Below are 22,600 nucleotides of genomic sequence, written 5' to 3'. Positions count from 1 at the left end.
CACACCCAGCTATGACTTACCTACATGCATCCGATATGTGTGAGTTTCCAGGAATATGTTGATGCTAAGCTTTCTATCATTCAAGTCGATGGCGACAAATTCATGTTTCATGGCCTGCCATTTTGTATAGACAACAATGGTTACCGATTTAGCATTCTGGAACCAGTCCTGTCTGCAAATAACAAACGCACACTTAACGCAATAATTGTCATTTTATTTTAAAACATTTAACAGTGAAATGTCACATTTTGCCCACAGAGCATGGGCAAGAAGTTTCCAACCTCTGGAAAATTAGATTTGCACAACCATAAGTATACATTGTTTCTAATTCTTCTATGAAACCAGTCTAATTTAGAAACTTGTCCAAAGCAAGCATCCTAAATAATCTGCAGGGTAGATGCTGCGATAAATCTCCACTACACCCTTGATGCATCTGTGGCTAGGCCCGATGATTTCATTACCTCCCTTTGATGGCTTTTTATCCAATCAGGTGTCTATGCTGTGAAACTGAACATAGCAATCACAACTCACTTTCGCTTCTTAAATCATCAAAAACGATTAAACTTCACAACACAACTGATACAGATGTACTCTGAAAACACCAGAAATAGTTCTTGCATATATGATTTTAAGTTTCAGATCTGTCAATATGTCTGCATGATTTCCTCAAAATCTGAGTCACACTGTGACCAAACCTTCACAGCTGCGACTGCTATCTTTGATGACACTGGCAATTCTAACCTCTGTTGTAACGGCTGCTTAGCAGATTGGCTTCTGTGAGAATGCAGAGCCAGCAAAGGGAGGTAACAAAACCATCAGGGGGAGCCATAGATGCATCTAGGGTATAGTGGAGATTTATCGTCATGTGTACGCTGAAAATATCGAGGATGAAAACCAGAGACTAATATGTTTCTGTTTGGTCTCATAAGTTCAAGTAAATTAGTCGTAATGACTCTCCAATCTGATGAGACTGAAGCCAAAAGCCATATTTGGGTTAGAAGATTCTAAAGGTTTGTGCGCTGACAGTGTCAACACTGCACACATGTCTATAACACGGTCCCTTTTATTCCATTTCATCAGTGTCTGTTGTTCATAAACAACCTTCAACACCAGTTGTTAAAACACATATTGACCAAACGTGATGGAGCAAGTACATAACTGTCTCAAAGTTTCCAACATAATTTACCTGGAAATGGACATTTTGCACCTGAGGAAGTGCTATATTAAACATGACACTTAACATCAAACATCAAACAATTGTTCTAAAGAACAAATCTATGGTTCATCAATAAAAAGGACAAATTGGACAAGAAAGGAATTCAAGTCAGACAAGAATCTTGGTATTTTTTGTCTCAGGGAAAATGTCAGACAAAGTGTCCCATCAGAGACAAGACAGCCACTTCAATGTCATCTCAAAAATCAATACTGGCATGGACCAAGGGACATGGGGAATTGATGGTTTTCAGAGAGGGCAGCCAACAGAACCTACATCACACAACTTGAAGCTTCTTTGCCTGAAACACCACTCACAGTCATGTTCAATTCCGACTTCCCGCTGAAGGTGCATAAATTGCCGATGCAGCAATAAATATCACTTTGCTAACACTTCAGTATGAAGTACCATCAGTACCATCAGGGGTTGTAAATTACATTAATATTCTTCTATTCAAAATAGCTTACTTCTGCCCAAATTAAATTGATGATGCAGCATCTCGTACTGCTGATGCAGCAATAAATATCATTTTGCTAAAGCTTGAGTGTGACACCCATCAGAGGTTATAAATGACATTACTGTTTTTCTATTTAAAATAGCTTATTTCCTGCACAAATTGAACTGCTGATGCAGCAGCTCATATTGCCGATGCAGCAATAACTATCATTTTGCTAAAATACATAGTGATTGGTCAGTCATTGGTCATAAATTACTTTAACATTCTTCTATAAACAAAAACTGATATGCTGCACAAATTGCTCATGAAGCTGCTTTAACTGCCGATGCAGCATTAAATATTGCTATGATGGGTCAGTCAGAGGTTACAAATTTCATTTACAATAGCTGATTTGCTGTACAAATTGCTGATGCAGTTGTCATATTGCCAACGTAGCATTAAATATTGTAGTATATTTGATAGAATACATTGAGGATGACCAATCTGAGGTTACTTATCACACTAACATTCTTCTAACTTAAATAGTTGATTTGCTGCCCAAACTGTTGAAGCTACGAAGCTACGATAGGTATGCCAGTTCACTAGGTATGACAGTTTACTGCTTTGGGGAAAAATAAACCTGAATATGGCTGGTCAATAAGAGGTTACAAGTCATAATAATATTCAGCAAATAAATGCTTAGTTGCACAAATAGCAGAGGGAGCATTAAGCGTCACCAACTCATGTATTTGACAAAACCACAAAGGTGATTGTTTAATCAGTGGAGAAAGATCATTGTAACATTCATCAAATCAAGATGGATGATTTGTTTAACAAAGAGCAGATTTGGCATTATGCATGATAGCATCATGCCTTTGATTGTGAGTGGTCAATCAGAGGTCTAATAATATTAACATTTTCTAATTAACATTCCCCTAAAGGATTAATCATTGATGCAGCTACTACAAGGATATTATTCATTATTATTGTGGAAAGTCATGGCAGGCGAACAAGGAAAATACTTCATAATTCCTATTTCAGGTGCATTTTAACATAATACTATATAACCTTCAATTCAAATCGATAATGTAAAATTAGGTTTTCAAAGTTTTCCCTCATTTCTTTGATGGGTATTTTAGAGGTTGAGGTGATGAAGAATGATGAGATATGCTGTACCATAATTGACTATTATTACTGCACAACATACTTTAACACCAAATACAATTAGCGAAGAAGCTACTTTTCTCTCATAATAATCTGGAGATAAGGTCTATATTTACACAATGAAAAAAAAATATATTAGTTATTGAGCCTCTGGTGTTTGGTACAAAGTCAAATTATGAAGTTCCAATCAGAAACACTTGTACAGGATGTTTTCAGTAAACACAAGAGACAAAGTGTGTGGGTGAGATACTGCATTAACAGCACACAGCATCCATCTCTTCTAAACCATCCTCTGATCAGCCTACTCAAACAACAATAATCGTCTTAAATCCCAGATCCTGAATTACCCCAAGAAGAATCGAAATTATACACGAGCAGTGTGTACCTGTAACAAACAAAGCTGCACGGTCCTATTAGAATTGACTGGATGCAGCTCTCCTCCCAAACAATCCCCCCCCGATAGAACGGGAAACCCAGTTTGACCAGATCACGTATCTACCCTATCCATGTCACACTTCTACAAATATCAAACAGCCAGTCGATATATCTTCCAGTAGTTCGGGACAGAGATCAATACAATCCCAGGAACACAAAAAAAAAACAATTCATGCTGAAGTGATTAAGAAAAGACAGCTTCTTAACAGAACTGAGTTTCACAGCAGTCTGTTGAGTTTTACGCCACTCCAAGACATAGATGGCGATGACATCTTATTTACACTTCAGAATGGTTTGGGTTTTTCTGTTAAATGAACAGTCATCATACAGCATCTGCAAACAAGTTAAAGAATTACCCTGATTTGAATTATTGGTAAAACATGAAGAGGTCACTCATCAGTCACCTGGATAGTCCCAGACAACATCGCTTCACTAAGGTTCACACATTCATTGAAAATTCACACACTGAAATTCTATTTGAAAGTGATGATATTTTTCATCAAAGTCAAAGTTTCACTTGTAATTGCAAGCACTGGTAACTATGGATACGGACATATCAGCGTGAACTTTGATTGGCACTTCCAGAGAGCTGTGTTTGCATCAGCAACTGTATTTCACACACAATCTTGAGCATCACACTTTTGATGAGGCCCTCAAAGAGATAGTGAACTGAGATGCAGAATTCCATTTTTAACAGCATTCATCTTTCCATAGTTTGGAAATTACACTGTTATTCCACTTGGCACATTATGGTTGCAATGCAGGCGTAGGACAAACTACATTCTAACCATCATCACTGTATAGCCTTGAGGGCATCCAGGTCTAGAGGTACTCCAACAGTTAATGCTCTAGAGTGCTTCATGCAATCCTTTCTGTGAGAAACAGAAGTCTTGAGTGCTACAATTCAATAAACTCTGTACTTTTCTTTAAGAGATAGACAGTTTCAGTAATACAATCTCAGAAATGTGGGTCCGCTCAACTGACAGAAATTCTTTGTGCAAGAATTCAAAGATGATCCAGTTGTCTACTTCAGCAGATAGAAAGTCTACATACCACAATTAAAGAATACAAAATAGATACTTCATTTCAACAGACTGTCCAGGTAATATGTGAAATGGTCCATGTCAACAAAATAGTCCCCTAGTCATCTGAGAGTCTTTTAGGCGACAGAAAATCTTAACAATCATTGAGTGACATTGGCCCCTTCAATAAATCTACAGAAAGTCATAGCAGTACAATTCCAAAGTAATTTATTTCTCTGAAGTAGTGAATATGATGACATTTGTATTTATCAAAGAGTACTTTTAGGACCTAATTCTATGAAAGCAGACCTTCTGAGACCAAAAGGTGTCCAAGAATCTTGGTAAAGTGAAGGGAAGTGGAAGAATTACTCTAACTGGAATTATTGGTAAAAACATGGGGAGGTAACTCTAGGGCGAGCTGGATAGTCCCAGACAACATAGCCTCACACAGAAAGTAAACATATTCATTGACAGTTCACACATTAACATTCTGTGTGATGGTATTTCTCATCAAAATCAAATTTTCACTTGTAATTGTAACCAAGAGCCTTGTATATGAGTCTTTGGGGAGGGAAGAGTTATAGCAACCAAATGTCTGAAGTGAGTGAGTGAGTTTGGTTTTACACTGCTGACAGTCCAAATCGCTGTATCTTACCATGAAGTTATAACAGTTTAAAGGACAAGTACTGACATGCTCTGTCGCATTGGATAACCTGACCACCTGATAACCAAGTAAAGATACCACTTTCTGCTAAAGGGGGGAGGTACATCTACATCCTCCTTAACTTGGTGGTCGAAGGATGTCCACCGCTTACTTGGACATTAATCAATAGCTGTGGTAAGGTGAAATGGGATTCAATGCCATGTTTAAGATTATAGCACTTATAATGACCAACGTGTGTATGTAACTGCACTTACACATTCGGTGCATGTGTGAAATTTCCCAGGATTCCATTGAACTGAGGAGGTCGCCATCATTGAATTGACCATACGTCACCCCAAACCTGAATAGGACGTCTTTGCATGCACAGACTTATAATAAACCCATGCAATCAAAATAGGACCTCAGGCTGTAACACAATGAAATCCTTGTGCTGCAATTAGTACTGCTCTTTCCATTGATTCCATCAAAGTTGGTTTCAGTTTTCCAACTGAAGAAACAATCATAAGAACAGGGATTGATTTTTCGCCACTTGTTCATTCCAATTAACTGTAAGGTTCAGAGCAACTAAAGGTGCAGAACACTGATAACACGGCTACAAGGGATGTCCCCATTGCAAAGATTAATGGTATACGTACTGAAGCAGTTTGTAAGCACACAATCAACCCCCACTTGGGCAGGATGTGCTTTGTGCTCAAGTCCTTCTTGGAACTCATCAAAACTGAATTCAAACCCATACATTAACATTTGATTATCTCATGCCTAAAGATCAAGAGATCCCTTTGATTCTGTGCACCTTTTGCCATTGCTGAGAAACACAGAATGGATCTCTAACTACTTTTAAAATGTTATATATTTATATATATTCATGTAAAACAAAAGCAGACCCAGGATGATAATTTGCACATGCTTCATATGAGAAATGATCTTGGAAGAGTCTCTTATCTGGGAAGAGTGAGCGTGTGAGTGAGTTTGGTTTTACACTGATCTTAGCACCATTCCAGCAACACACTGCTGGAAATGCGCTTCACACATTTTACCCATGTGGGTAATTGAACCAGGGTCTTTGGCAGGATGAGCAAACACTTTAACCACCAGGCTACCCAAACCAAACACCCGGCTCATGGTAGAGATCAACCATGAATATTGAGAGGTATATTTCTTGTGTGTATTCCTGAATTACAATGATGTAGTGACACAAACTGAGCATATCCTGTGCCAAAAAGGTTTTAAAAAAAACTGATGACAAATGAAAAGCACAGGAAGCACTTATTATAAGCACACAAGTGTACAAAAATTATGATTTTGAAACCAACATTTTGATTGGTTTGAATACCAGTCAGTCCTGGACTAGGAACTAGTGTGAAATCCTGAATGTCTGACGGTATTGACCTCAGAACCATCCTTGTATATCTGGCTCTAGGCAGCCTGGCATGTGGAACGTGAAATTCAGTCATTAAGCATGGATTACACCACTAATCTGTCTAATCTACAAGCCCAAGACACAGTCACGTAGATCATGGCCACTGACAAGGATGGATCAACCAAGACACCACGGAATGTCTTCTATATCTACAACTGCAATAATGTGGATGGTTTCTGCTGGGACAAGAATGAATATTCTGGTGTTGCAAGAGATCTTTCGGAAGGCATAAGATAGGCTTAGGTTTCAGAAAGTTATGACATTAAATTGATTACTTGACAAGTACGTAAAACAGCATGGTGTAAAAATCATTTGGAAAATCAAAGAAAATCATTGGAAACAGTATGTTCTGAAACAGTGACTGGAAAAACATGATGAAAATATTTGTGTATTGTTAAATTATTGCAAATTAAAGATATTTGAAGAAAAAAATATATCACACAAAACATGATTATTTACTGAAATAATACTGATAAAACTCTCCTAAAACAAAACAAGATGAAATAGCAAATACAAGTATGGCAAGCAGTAATGATCGGATGCTGATGAATCTGTGCAAGATAGGTCATCACCAAGTCTGTTAACCAATGCTTACATGAAGTAAACGTTGACTTGAGTACCCACAGGGCTGTGTCATATATTGTATCATGCCAACACAAAGTGAAATCAAGACACAGAATTCTTCACACTCAGGAAATGAATCACACATTCGTCTGGAATTCAATATGCTGCCATAGAAACATCCCCAAAGTTTTTAAAGCTTCTGAATAGTTAAAGGCACATGCCCATCTGACGTATGGACAGTTTCATAGCGTAATATTGAAAAGTTTGTAGGTTATGTTTTGAAAACTCACTCTACCTTCACGGTAAAGCCTCTTTCAGAACTGTCACTACCCCTAGCGTACAGTACACCACCTTGTGAACCTGTTCATCCAGTGGTAGGTGGCCAGGTGGTGGACACGAGAACATGCAGACATCTACTTGTGGGTATTGTAACACGCTCTATCATCGGACTAAATACTGTGACTATGTGTCCCAGTTCACCCACATGCAAATGGGTACCCTGTGAGACTGTGATATCTTGCTCCATCTAACAGGCTGCATGAGTTCAATATTCCCCAAAGAGTTGATTTGGATGAAAGAATGCCAGATAAAAAGACATCTGTTGATCGAAGGACACTCGAGCGCCTTGAGCATGTACTAAGTTGCGTGGATATGTGCGACATAAATTTCCTGTCATCAAATATTTTAAGATATTAAAAACATTTTATATCTGTTTCAATTACTTAAAAACTTTACTTCAATACTCTGATGCTGTAAATGTATAATGCACCCTGTTAGTAAACGTTTACAAGTGAACAGTGGAGTACGTGGAGTATAACAGAATGAATCAGCACAGCTTCATTTGTTTACGGTCAGTCAGTCAGTCACGAGTTGTGCATAATTTCTGATGTCAGTTCAGTATAATGATGCAGTCTCACCTAATGCTGGAGAGAAACACAGACTCCACATTTGCTATCTATGAATCCAATGGGCACTGAGGACAATCACAAGAAGAAGCTCAGGTTTGAATCCATAATCATCAGATCCTACCAAGATATGTCAGGACACATAAACACGGCCCGCTGAGGCTACCTACGACAACTGTATAACTATCATTTAACAGTATACAAACTAGATAAAAATGTGAGGCAAAATGACTTTTATTGTATGTCATAGCTTAGTAAATCCAAATTAATGTAAATTTTCACAAATCGTGTGTCACATTTGAGGAAAAGAGATTAGAGAAGAGAATCTGATGGATTTGGGACAGATTTTATTTACTATATGTGTCCCATGTCACTCACCTTGGGGGCTGAGGTCCTGATGGAGGCTTGAGGTTTAATGGGTTAATGGATCCTGAAACAGAAAAATTAGTAATAATGTATGCATTTGGAATTAGGGCTTTGTCCTTGATGTTCTTTTAAAATATTGCTCAGTTGGTTTTATCTCATGATCTTAAAATACGTAAAAGGCAAAACACAAGACAATCTCCTACTGATGCAGTCCTTCAGGATACAGAACAAACGTCATATTGAGATGAAACTACAAGATCAGGTGACTCATATGTAAAAAGTATTTCATCTGCAAACAAATCTTTCTCATTTGCTTACAATTTCGATAAGATCAGTACTTTTTTATCATGGAGCCTGTGAGATCAAAGGACCACCAAGGCATTTTATCATGTGCTTAATGCCAGAGTGCAGTTTGTGGACTGACTGCGTACCTTGATTGTACCGGTAAAGAAAGCAGATTAAATATGGCATCTAATTCCATAGAGATTTCTCATCAATATTCAGCTCAAATAAAAAAACTAAGAAATGGGTGTACATGCCATTTTCTTTCATCTAGCAACGAACTCAACTCGACAAGTAGATTTAATTGGTGAAGGCTGTCAGAGAGACTTATCACCACAGCACACCCTCTATTGATTGATCTCAATGCTCCTTTCCGTAGCTACACGAGTCACATCACAGTAGGGTACCTGCAGCGGCCCTCTGTCCCAACGCTGGCACTACACAGATAACGTCACAGCAGGGCGCATACAATGGACCCCTGTCCCAACCCTGGCACTACATAACCCACATCACAGGGCACCTGCAGCAGGCCTCGGACCCAACCCTGGCACTACATGAGCCACAGCATCACAGGGCACCTGTAGTGGACCTATGTCCCAACACTGTCATTACATGAGCCACAGCATCACAGGGTACCTGTGGTGGACCTCTGTCCCAACACTGTCATTACATGAGCCACAGCATCACAGGGCACCTGTAGTGGACCTATGTCCCAACACTGTCATTACATGAGCCACAGCATCACAGGGTACCTGTAGTGGACCTCTGTCCCAACACTGTCATTACATGAGCCACAGCATCACAGGGTACCTGTAGTGGACCTATGTCCCAACCCTGGCACTACATGAGCCACAGCATCACAGGGCACCTGTAGTGGACCTATGTCCCAACACTGTCATTACATGAGCCACAGCATCACAGGGTACCTGTAGTGGACCTCTGTCCCAACACTGTCATTACATGAGCCACAGCATCACAGGGTACCTGTAGTGGACCTCTGTCCCAACACTGTCATTACATGAGCCACAGCATCACAGGGCACCTGTAGTGGACCTATGTCCCAACACTGTCATTACATGAGCCACAGCATCACAGGGTACCTGTAGTGGACCTCTGTCCCAATGAAGGCACCATATCAGCCACATCATTGCAGGGCACCTGCATTGGGCCCCTATATCAACACGGGCATTAAACAACCTGCATGGCAGGGTACCTGCAGCTGCCCCCTCTCCCAACAAAGAAACTACATTAACCAAAGCATACATGCATGACCCTTGCAGATCTCTCTTCTGGGAACTACACCCACCATAGATAAAGAGGGCACCTGCAACACAACTCTGTGTCAAAACAGGTGCTATACAACCCACAGCATGTCACTGCTCCTGCAATTGACCTATATCCTGACACGCAAAGCATGACCTCTGCCTCCTTCTCTTAAGCCACTTGCATCCCCACATACACCAGTAATACACATGACTCTGACTGAGATGACCTCAGACTATTAATTTTGATTGTTTATGCAGCAAAACTCAAGACATCAAGGGCAGTAGCTAGCAATGGTCCTCCTCATCTCCAGACTGCCAGTCCTTTTGCTGTATGCATCAGTAAGCATAAATGACTGACCAACTGCTGGCAGAGATGATTAGAGACTCTTATTTTCTTACAATGGATGTAAGGACAACTAGATACATTTGTAATCTAGCACATGTGAATGTGCTGCTGGCAGTCCAGATGCCCAGTTGGCAGGATACTCAGTTCTCTATGATTACCATCAAGTCTTCCTCTGGTAACTACCCAGCTTCAAAGGCTGATAACTCATTGGTCATTGCATGAGGCAATTACTGGAGTTCAATTGAGTCGGATTTTCAAATAAGATCACTCTCAGTTGAAGGAGCAGCGAAAAGCTATGTCATAACTGAGACTGTGAAAGTAATGCATCCATGTCGGTAATCAAGTACAGGACAAGTGCACACTTTGACCATCAGGCTAAAACTTAACCACTTCAGCAGTATTAGATCAATGTCAATTAAGATGCCTTATTCCTGCGTTAGACAAAATATACCACTCAGACGTTTAATATTACTAGATCCCTATCATTACAAAGAGGACAAGTAACTCCAGTATAACACTCTATTACACACTTATTTGTGATGTAATGTTAGTACAAAAGTGCTATCAAATCTGCATTAATTCTAGCATTCCAAACTGAAAGTAGTGTTTCAGTTTTTAAACAGCTCAAAGCAGACGGTAGCCTCTTTGCATACTACATATGCCCCTGTAATGATGAAGTGTCCATTATGTGTGACAGCTTTAATAATGGCAATAGTTTGGGAAGTATAATGGCAACACAAGATTCACGAGGCATCTACACTGAAGGTTCTGATTACGATGGAGTAGCCTGGTTATGAATGAACAGCCACTCTAATGAAATCTGTCAACATTTTAGGACAAATACACAAACTGGAAAAGTGAACAGTAATTCAGTTACATCAAGCATTGTCACTAGGGTGACATAATCCCTTTCTGCAAATTATCAAATCAAACATACAAAGAAATGAGTTTAAGATGAAGCTAAATGTTAGCTAAAACATGACCAGTTGACCACTCTTGATATTGTGCTCTGTAGGTGTTCAAACACACAAATACATTCAAGACTGACGTTGACCTTGATATGAATGTCTTAGTGTATGAAATATGTAAAAATTGTACTAAAGAACTTGCTTATTGAAAAACATTCAGGGGAAGTCTAGAAAGTCTAGGAAGAAAATCCAGTGAACCATTTTTGAGGTGTTCACTGGATTGTCGCCATGACCTTGAAAATTAAGTGAAGATCACAAAAAATCTACTGGGACCTGTGCCTTTCATAGATAAAGCTAAGTGTTGAATATAAAGGAAATCCAGTGACCTTTTCTTGAGACAGCTTAACATGCAGGTTAACATGTTGAAATCTTCAATACATCACCATAATCTAGAAAATTAAGTGAAGATCACCCAAATCGACTGGGTCCTGCGCCCATCCAAGAAAAAGCTTGGTGTCAAATGTGAAGAAAATCCGGAGAATGGTTCCTGAGGTATCTCGCTGACAAGGGTAAAATATTAAAAGTCCTAACATGATGTTGAAATGAAAGTCAAGATCACCAAACCTAAGTGGAGCCTTTCTCATACTGTAATGAACCTAGGTACAAAATACAAAAAGAATCGGGTAAATGGTTCTTAACATATTACAATTCATAAGTACCGATGGACTCCCCACTTCGTGCTGAAGAATAATAATGTATGTATCTGTATCTTGCTACCCTCCATACACAACGTGCTAGCTCAAAGAACAAAATCATCACCCCGTTCATTGGATCAATGTGGAGTTGACTTTCATGTTTAGTTACATCATAGCATCTCTGCTGTAGGTGTGCCTAAGATGAGTGTGAATACCTAGAAGGCCTTTCCAAGATTGAGTTTTCGTCACAATGAAGATAAATCTAAAACAGTTAAGCTGTCACATAGTTACATAAATAGGTTTTCTGGAAGCATGTTAAACTAAATTTTCTGATCTTCACTCAAGATGCATGTTCACCGATCAGCTGAAGCTGTGGAAGGGTTTGTGAAGGACAAGATTACCATTAGGGCTAAGTGTGCTGGACTTGGTGCTGCCACGGGATGTCGCACTTCCTGAAACACAATAAAGACCGTCTCAGTAGCCATTTTCTCCATGCATAGCCATTCTAAATGTCAAAATCAAATTAAACACCAAACTGGGCTAAGTGACTTTTCTGCACTGCTTGGACAGCACATGGCTGTCAGTACTGATTATTCAAGCAATAACATGCTGGCCTGTGGCACGTTTGTGAACAACTGGCACACTCTCGCATACACACACCTGGGTTCAAAATGGTCAAAAACTTATTCATCACAACAAACATCCCAGGCACGTACAAAAATGATATTAAGGGAGCACCAACTTTCCCATGGACACAAGGCAAGTATCACTGTATTTTCTGGAAAATGTCTGCAACATACACAAGACAACATTTACTGTTAGGTGCCATGTATTATCGTGTATAAGCCGACCCCACGGTAATGTTTTGGGCTCAGAACAGCGTAACTTTCACCGAGAGGCATTTAGAAGCTGAAGTATTATGCAAGGATAAGAGATATGGATGAACATGTTCTTTACTACCATGAGCAGCCAATGTTTTGGAGCAGGGCAGAGAAGTCTGTCAAGTCTACGGGTCTCGTACAGTTTATTCTTTCATAATACAGATTAATGAAGGACTGGTCTAGAAGCTGGTATGGATTGCTTTTCAAAATGTGGAAAATACAGAAAATCTGCTTGTGACTGTTGTGGAAACAGTTGACACTTCTTTGACGGCCCATGAGAAAATGGTGTCTGAGAGGTCCAGCATGGAATCTGGGACCTCTCCCACCCTGGGCACCCCAAGCAACAATCGTGTCTGAGAGGCCTAGCATGGACACTGTGACCTGATGTACCGTTGACACCCCATGAAATAACCTAGGCAGTCTAACATAGATATGGTGCTTTCATCTACCTTGGGCTCCCTATGCAACAGTCTAATCTGCCGGTCTAACATGGACAGTGTGACCTCTTCCATCCTTGACTCCCCCACACGACAGTCTAGTCTGCCAGTCTAACATAGATACCTGTGAGGGACCTCTCCCACCCTTGACTTTCTATGAGAAGTCATGTCTGTCAGGTCTAGCTTGTATTTTAGGACCTTCTACCTCCTCTACACCTTGTCCCATAGACAATACTGCAACACATGTCAATCACTTTAAGATGTTGGAATACACTACTAATATTACAACTAACAAGTAAGAATTAAGCCAACATCTGCCGCAACCCCTGTCTGATTTGCATTTCTCCGTAATGCTGAACAAAATCTCACACGTTCCTCAAACATTTTCTAAATTAAATAATTCCTCCAGTCAATATTGTGCCTGACTCCCATTGCTGGGCCAGACCACTCCCAAAGGAACACTTCAACAGTCATCGACACATACAGTATAACAGTCTCTCTCTGTAGTCTTGGATCACTCAACAGAGTTCATTTCAATCTACAGATTCACATAAAATGTTTGCTGAGGCAGCAATTTCTCCTCGCAAACACTTTGGATTGCTATTAACCCCTCTGTAGAAGCACATAGAATGAAGAAGAGAGAAGTATTGATTTGAGTTCACAGAATATGAAGACTTCTAAGGTGACCCGTCTTCTTCACTGATAATGGGTTAACTGCAATGTCAGCACACAAGGGTTAAGCAACTCTGATATTCAACACGCCAATAAACAGTCGTCGCTATAACATCTAGCTGTTTGGAGATATGGTCATGGGCATGAAATAATATCCTCAATCTCCAGATACTACGCTTTTGATGCCATTAATATGATTAAAGGGTATTGATAGAAGCTTGCTAATGAATGAGGGTAAACAAAGAGTGTCTCAGAGCTACTGGCAACAACAGCTAATACAAAATATTGAAGTTCATTAACTGTTCATATAGATCTACCATCATGTTTTCGAAATGGGAATGAAATATTCCTTGTCACAAGTGTCTGTAAGAATGAATAGAGTCCATTTCAGAGGACATCATAAGGGGTGTAATGACCATCAAACTATCAATTCATCGCAAATGTCCATGGCCTCATGTCAATACAATATGCGTCACTATTGACTGAGATATTGAATGGAAACAATATTGTTAATCATAATCAATATCCTAACTTTTTGGTTCATTCTTATCCAAACTACACATTGATTGACCCTCACTGACATTCCTTGAGTCACCAGCAACCTGTTCTGTTCACAGGTGCCATTACAGGTCTGTTGGTAGGGCATGCATGCCTGCTCTAAAATCATAGATCATGATCACAATATTCGTCATTGGGTTGTCAGTTTCATATTACAGGAGTGAGTGAGTGAGTGAGTGAGTGAGTGAGTGGGTGGGTGGGTGGGTTTGGTGAGTGAGTATGTTTTTTGTCACTTTTAGCAACATTCCAGCAACATCACTGCAGGAGACACCACAAATGGACATTACACTACAAAAATCCCATGGCCTGATGTCTAGGACAAGCCACTTTTAATTTCGGACAATCAAATACTGGTATCTTACTTGCTACATGGACTACTAGAAAATTTCCACTTATGGTTTCAAACAGCAAATATACATGGATTTATTTTCATATCTGCTCATAATGTAACTATTACATTTCACAATAATTATTTTGAAATTCTTTGAAATTTATCATTCTTTGATAAATAGTCCAGTAAACATTAACATCAAACATTGTTTACATGTGTCATAAAATCGGGGCCAGTGCAAAATTAGTCAGGACAAGTTACTTTCTTGAAGTCACTTGTCCTGTAGCAAGTGGCTTTTAAAAAACATTTTGAACCCCTGCACCACCCTACTGCCCCTCATGATACCGGAATAATTCCACGTGCTGCAGACAATCCAGTGATTGTTAATATTGTGAGCACAGATCAAAGTATCTGAGTATCTGTTAACATCTCATCTCTGCTGCATTTGATGGTGATTAAAGTGAATATGGTCTTATGCCTGCAACACGACAGTGAGTGTACCCAGAAATGGATTTACCCATTGTACTCATATGGGGAATCAAACCCAGGGCCCCCTTTCACAAAGCACAAAGGTGATTGTAAGTCACTAAGGTATTACCAGTCCATTGTTAAAGAACGGGAGTTAAGGTTAACTTCAGTAAAGGTTGCTTCCTGAAAGGAGCCACAGGTCTTGACCAGAAAACTCTTTAACCACAAGGCTACTCCAGCCTCTAGAGCTCAGAGACTACAAGCAATTGAAGACATTTCTCTCTAAACACTTCGAACATAAATATTGTCAGTCTGCATTTTGGTAACACAACACAGTACAACATAAATGAATTCAGGCGCATGTCAGTCCCAGCTGTATTTTGTGTCCATTTTCCTGTCAATTACGGTCAATTCTGCAACCTGTTATAGACTATTCTGAACATCATTCTGCTCATTCTGTTTCACTACTGAAATCACAATCTGCTCAACACACATAAAAACACCTACTTTGTTTTCACAAATGTGTTTTATATATTTCAGTAAGTTTTCTCTGACGGTACTCTTTGGAGTATGATCGATAACAACAAAATACGGTTTTCAAAAAATTGTTATCCTGTAAGCTACGAAGCATCTGGAGGTGTTCCATAGCACTAAGTGTTTCTCATTTGTGCCCCGGTTTTACATGTGGTAGGTCTTTTTCTGAGAGACCTAACCACGGCATGCTTAATGTATAGACGTGACTCAGTAAACATACATGACTACACTTCTGAAAAATCAATAACACAAAAGTCAGCTTCACTTCAAAATGAAATCAGGATATTGATTTCATTGTACAATTTTGCAAAACACAAACTGTTTAAAAAAACAATGTTCTGTTTTCTTTATTTCCATGTAAAACAAACAATTTGATTATTTATTTGTAACAATTAGATAAATACAAATCCTAGTTATCACTGTTCATTTCAGTCTTTCATGTTCTTTAGAATCAGCTGACTCTAAAGTTAACACCTGCAGTGAACAGAAAATAAAAACAATCCGCAAGGGAAAAATATCAATTTCTTCAAGTTCAACAGAAAATGTGATTTTTGCAAAACAGGTACATTTCTGCAAAATAATCTGCAACCATGGAATCAGCAGGGATTGATCCCAAATGTGACTCTCTTTAATCAAATGGGAAGGACACAAATAGGAGGTATTTGGCAATTTTGCTTCAGCAATCCTATAAATGACTTGAAAATATGTAAAAAATAAAGTTGGGACAAACTAGAGGTTGAGCTCAAGAAGGAAACATTAACTGGAGATAAAGCGATAATGCAAGGCATCAGCTTATCAGTCAGATCAGATATTATATTCCTAACCAAAACCTCTGACATTTTGATGCTGTCTCTCAGCACATTTCAAGTAATTATTTGTGTTATTACATGGACCAATAGTTTCTAGATTAGACAAATATGAATTTTAGTAGACTAGGTTTCAGACAACTGGCTTTTGTCGGAAACATCTAACAACCTCTTTTTGGTGTTTAAAATGGACCAATATTATTTAACTTAAGCCAAAACAAACCGTACTGGATTCAGGACAAGGAGCTATTGTCAGAAACATCTGATGAACCTTTTCTGTGTTATTATATCGATCATACTTAGCTTAGGCCATATTTTATTTATTTTACTAGACTTAAACTAAGCACAAGTGGCTAATGTTAGAAAAATCTAACCCCTTTAACATTCTCTGCTGGCTCTGCTGGAACACTGAGCCCACTCTGCTCTTTCCTCCTGACAGCATTACACTAATTCCCAAGCGCTGCCCCTCCCCTCAGGATAGAAAACAAATGAAGTTTTTCTTCAATTTGCAAATAAATAGGATAACAGTAATCCTGACTACCTAACTCCTTGGCTGTAATGGTGTAACAGAGGGAGACATACTCCTGCTAGTTTATACCCGAGATGGGTCTGTCTGCTAAAATCAACTGTCTAAGACAGATAATTTCCTGAGTCCACATATCTCTCTACAGCAGAGTATTGGAATCACTGTCTCAACATAAAAGTGTATCAGTTATGGAACGTGTTAAATGGATCGTGCATAGGAATATTTTCATCAATAATCCCCCAGGATGGGAACACCAGCATGATGCTCAAGATTGGCAACCAGTTTGAATCAGCAGGGACCGATTCAAAAGTCAGATATCCAATAAAAGACTTATTCATTAGGTTTGGGACTGCAAGAGTGGCTTGGTTCGAGGAAATTAACATGTTGTATTTTTACCTGGAGAATCAACTTTCTTGGGAATTCACAGTTGGACACAGTAATTAAAAGCTTTAATTATCATACATTTACCCTGGGAATGAACAACAAACTAGAATAGGACAAGTGCGATAATTAACAGACTAATCAACTTCTGAGTTTGAATCGGTCCCTTGAGACTGACCATAAGAGGGTAAATAAATGCCTTGCTTGCATTCACTCTCTTGGTAACCTTGTTTCTGTTTTAAACAGGGTCGTGGTCACAATGTTTCATCTTTTGTTGTTTTAAGAAGCAGTTGGTTGATCTCAACTCCTTGCTTCAATAATGCAATTTAGCTGGCCATCAATTTCCTTTTGAAAAGGCTATCTGTCCTTGTTTAACCTGAGGATGAGATAACCAACTGGCAGAAGCTAACTCTGGCCATTCAAGGGTGTTATAATGTCACTGCAATGATATCTCAGTCCTTGTTCATAAACATTCAGACAGGCAATAAGTAAACACCATGGCACCAAACTTCAAACTTGGCTAGACGTCAAGAATGTGAAGAGTCCTACAAGAAACTCTTGTATTTCAAAGAGGATACACAACTTGACGGAATAGCTATGTTTGTTGTAAGAGCTGTGGGAGTACTCACTCCTCAAGGATAAATATGTCATCACGATGCATTTGGGTGACAAGAGTCCAAAAACTAACAAACATGCTTATGAGAGTGAATGGTTGATTGCTGCCTTACGTAACAATGTCATCAAATAAGCCATGCAGTATTCCTGGAGACTGTCTACATTTATATGGCTCTCAACAGCAGAATCACTTCAGACTTCAGTGCTGAGTTACATAAAATTCTGTTTGATTTCATAAACTCAAACTGTTCCTTTTAGCATCCTGAACAATTCTTTGCAGACCATTTGAAATAATTCAATGACATCACCAATGTTTTGGCCATTGAAGCTGTTTTACTGTACTATTTACAATGAAAAACCACTACTGACCACACACTAAATTCTACCATGACTTCAGTAAATACTGGATTATGATTGGTTAATAAAAGGAATTCAGAGGTATATAATATACTTGGTTAATAAAAGGCATTCAGAGATATATAATATACTGCCTATTAATCATGTTAACTACATCTGATTTTCCAACAATACCAATTTTTAAAAATCTTGAAAACATGGTTAAGGTAGAACAGAGATAAATGTACTGTGTTGGAAAATGAGTTGTACATTTATAAAAAAACAACAAAAAAAACAAAAAAACAGTAAACACATTGGATCATGAAACCAAAGGGACCACTAAGAAAGGTTTGAGATATTGTATGACTGGAGATTGAAATACATCGTATATATGCACATTGTGTACACAGTAGTAGATATATCTTCAACTTGTATACAACAACGTAGAAAACAAAAGAGTTCTGGTTTCATTCATTTATGGGTTTCTCAGTGATCACCATGATCATCATACACACGATACATGACTGTCAAAGAATATGTCTGCAAAATGTTTGTTAAGGTGAGTACAGTTCAAGATTGAGATGCAACATTTTTATGATTGGGCGATCATGGGATTAATTTTCAGGTTTGAGTGTATGTGTGTCTCAAACTTTGAGATATAAATACAAAAATAATGATAAATATATAAGAGGTTGGGACTGGAGATTAGGTTTGAGATATGCAGACGATTCAAGGTTCATAAGTTCGAGATCCAGGTAGTTTAATGTAGCTCTAACTTTTCTATTAGAAAATGTGTCAATACTTCTCATGTAGCTCTAACTTTTCTATTAGAAAATGTGTCAATACTTCTCATGTAGCTCTAACTTTTCTATTAGAAAATGTGTCAATACTTCTCATGTAGCTCTAACTTTTCTATTAGAAAATGTGTCAATACTTCTCATGTAGCTCTAACTTTTCTATTAGAAAATGTGTCAATACTTCTCATTTTCCCACACAGTATGTCTATCTCCTAAATAGTTAAGTCGACTTTTGATTATGAATAGAATGTCATCCAGATGTTTGTTAACAGCATATACATCATCACTTGTCATTAAAACAAGCTTCAAAGTTTCTGATGAAGTGAAAATTTACTAATGGCGTATGAGGATTGGTCCACCATGAGCAGTGATGGGTACTGGCATGACTTGCGGACAATAATGGTCAAAAGTGACTCGCATGTTGTGAATTTTGGGCTGTAATGATGTATCGAGTTATTGACAGATTCTAATTGTTGAGTCTCAGTAGCCAGTAATCAATGGTAGAAACGAAAAACTAATGATGCATCGATAGACTATCAACAGTCTATTAACTGACTTCCATTGATGAATAAGCAGACCAAATTACACTTTGATTTAGAGTTACCTGCCCCTGTTTTTTAACCTCTTAAAAGTGACAAACTACTGCAGGTTGTTTTTATTTCATATAAGAGTTACCTGCCCCTGTTACCTCTAAAAGTGACAAACTACTCCAGCTTGTTTTTATTTCATATAAGAGTTACCTGCCCCTGTTCCCTCTTAAAAGTGACAAACTTGTTTTTATTTCATATAAGCATTACATTTATTTGGGAAATGACTGCAAATGAGACAAAGGAGAAAAAACCTTCATTAGTCATCCTTATGTAACATGCTCCACCATGCAGTGCATTCTTTCGTCTGTAATTTGTAATGAACCTGAATACAAATAACCAAAATGATCTCCCCCTCCATTCTATCAACTTCCTAGCTTCAGTTGCTTATTTTCCAATTTCTTTCCTTCATAAGTGGCTACTCACCTCGCCTCGGTGTTGGTGGCGCCACTTTGAGGCGTCCCACAAAACACTTCTCCAACATGGATTCTGCATTCACCCACTTGTGCACCTGAAACAAATAATAATGACATTAACATTCTGTTTCTGTTTCTTCACATTGAGAAGTGGAGTGATAGAGAGAGTGAGCAAGTTTCTGTAACATTGCAGCAGGAAAGTGATGCTGATCCTCAGAATCAGGCACCAGAAACATTTTCCTGCAGGGCAAGACCCAAAGAAGGGCAAATCTGAAACTGGCAATCATAGAATCCAATCATTCTAAAGAGGCACAACTCTAAACAGCTCAGCACAATACAGATGAATGACATTGAAATCTCCTGGCATGGTGATGACAAAGGAGTGAATCAGTTAGTTTTACACCACTTAAGGCAGTACATATTTCTAACAATGAATGCGGCTTGACACAATGTTGCGTTAACCAATGGGTCAATCATAAAAGCAAATAAGGAAACACATGAAAGTACCAGTGTTCCTTTATGTATTTCCAGAATTTCACTCAAAGTGCAACACATAAATGTGAAGAAACCTGGAAAAGATTAACAGAACACTTGTACTTTCATGTGTTAACGTATTCATTTCCAGGAGCATATTTATTAGTCAAAGAGTAATATCAGACATTCTGGTCATTGATCTAATCAAAAATCTACATATAGACCCAATCGATAAGACACATCAGTTAAACCACAAATATTGGCAGAAAGTATAATTATTCCCATTTTTGTCTTGTGCATAACATAACTCCTATTTCATGCATTTTGCCCATTCAAAACTATGCTAAATAATGTGAAACTGGTGTTTACATGGTATGGGCGAAAAGTGCACCCTCACAAGTATGGTAGTCAGTAGTTGTATCCATAAGGAATGAGCAAAAATTAGCATACCATGTCCCACATATTTTCACCAATTTTGATGAACCTTTAGCATGGGAGCCACAGATTTCATCAAAACCATGATATCGCAATATTATTGTGTTATTGCAAGGAATTACTGTACTTTTGATAAATTTTGTTAACATGTTTTATTAGAAATTGCATTTTACTAGTTAAGTAAACATCTGCGGGTTAGATCATCGAGTCAGTGACTTGGCAATTTGGTTCCTTACTCTCATAGTGTGCTTTCAAATCCAGCATGGGACTCACAACCAAACTAGAAATGTACTTTATTAAGAAAATGTAATTCCTATTATAACATATATCACATCTGACCATTTTCTAAAAGGCATTTTGTAAAAAAATACATATTTGCAGGGCAGACTGAACACGCAGTTTCGTGAAATATTATGCATTAATACTCAAAATCTCCCGTTGCTGATGCACTAATGTCACTTCCCAATAAAATTTTCTAAGTATCATTTCCTACTCTATCACACAAATATTTAAGTTCTTGGGATAAGTAATAAACATACATGCATCAAATAAAAAGACACAAGTCCGACATGTGATTAACTGGTTACCTGAGTTACACTATTTTCTCAAATAACTCTTAAAAGGAAATCAAGCAACTGTCACTGACATTATTGCGTTTATGCCTAGTTGTCATGGAAACAAGTCCCATCGTGACCTGTTTATTCATCCCTAATTGGTGATGTGGATAGGTGTATGACTGTTAAGATATGTCGGAATGGACGGTATGGTCACGTGTCAAATTAAATCAGCTTTCCATGAGGAAAGGTGACCACGATGTAGTTTTACAGGCATTGACAGCAGAGTAAAACTGGTCAGCAAAACAATAAAATGACCACACACTTGTTAATCCAAGAGGATTGTATGAGGAGAGGTGCAGGGGATACAGAAACACCCTTTATTTAATACCCTACATTTTAAACAAAAAATCAGTCAGATACTGTAAAAAATGTAAAACAATAAAATAATTTTTATTTTTATTTCTTTCCACTTCACATTACACATACACCCTACACATGTATCGCATACAAACCCCAGTTACTCAGGATGTTATGCCCATCATTAACTTCATGAAACTTTGTCATATTGTCACAGCACAAACATGTTGCAGCATCGATTTCTGACAAAACTAAAGGTTCTATTACTACCAGTCTGACTGTCACAGTTTATAGAATGAACCTCTTAACCTCTTATATAATATACAGATTTTCCTGGTTTTAGACAAGCATGGGTTGCTGGAGACCGACTCCAAACCAGATTTTTATGGGTGGGGACAAGCATGGGTTGCTGAAGATCAACTCCAACCCATTTTTTTGCAGGTAAAATATAACTGTTATCAATCATCAATGAAATACACTTTTTTGAAAATACCAATGGACTTTCACCTTGCCACATTCAGAATTGTTTTAGACATACACTATATTTGACAGAATTTTAATCAGAACTTCCACTGTCTCAAGCTCTGGAAAACTAGACATAGTAACTAAGGAATTAAACCTAAGAAGCGAGTGACAATTAGACAATCTACAGTGTGATTCACGTTGACTGCATACAACAGTGTACTGAAGAGTGCCTCTCCAACAGGTAATAATTCTCTACATCAAAGAGAAAACAGGCAATCCAGG

General features: G+C 38.3%; 1 protein-coding gene across 1 annotated transcript in view; it reads right to left on the bottom strand.

The window, feature by feature from the left end:
* The window catches only part of LOC137286215 (cytochrome b5 reductase 4-like), a 97,384-nt gene that overhangs the window by 8,866 nt on the left and 65,918 nt on the right, over window positions 1-22,600 (bottom strand). Inside the window, exons 4-7 of the mRNA XM_067817937.1 lie at window positions 20,041-20,125; window positions 12,087-12,137; window positions 8,202-8,253; window positions 21-172 (exon numbers count right to left, since the gene is read on the bottom strand). Coding sequence (XP_067674038.1) covers window positions 21-172; window positions 8,202-8,253; window positions 12,087-12,137; window positions 20,041-20,125 — 340 coding nt within the window. The remainder of the gene's footprint in view (window positions 1-20; window positions 173-8,201; window positions 8,254-12,086; window positions 12,138-20,040; window positions 20,126-22,600) is intronic.

Source organism: Haliotis asinina, chromosome 6, assembly GCF_037392515.1.
Source record: "Haliotis asinina isolate JCU_RB_2024 chromosome 6, JCU_Hal_asi_v2, whole genome shotgun sequence".
Lineage (NCBI taxonomy): Eukaryota > Metazoa > Mollusca > Gastropoda > Lepetellida > Haliotidae > Haliotis > Haliotis asinina.
This window is presented reverse-complemented; position numbering and strand designations above follow the sequence as displayed.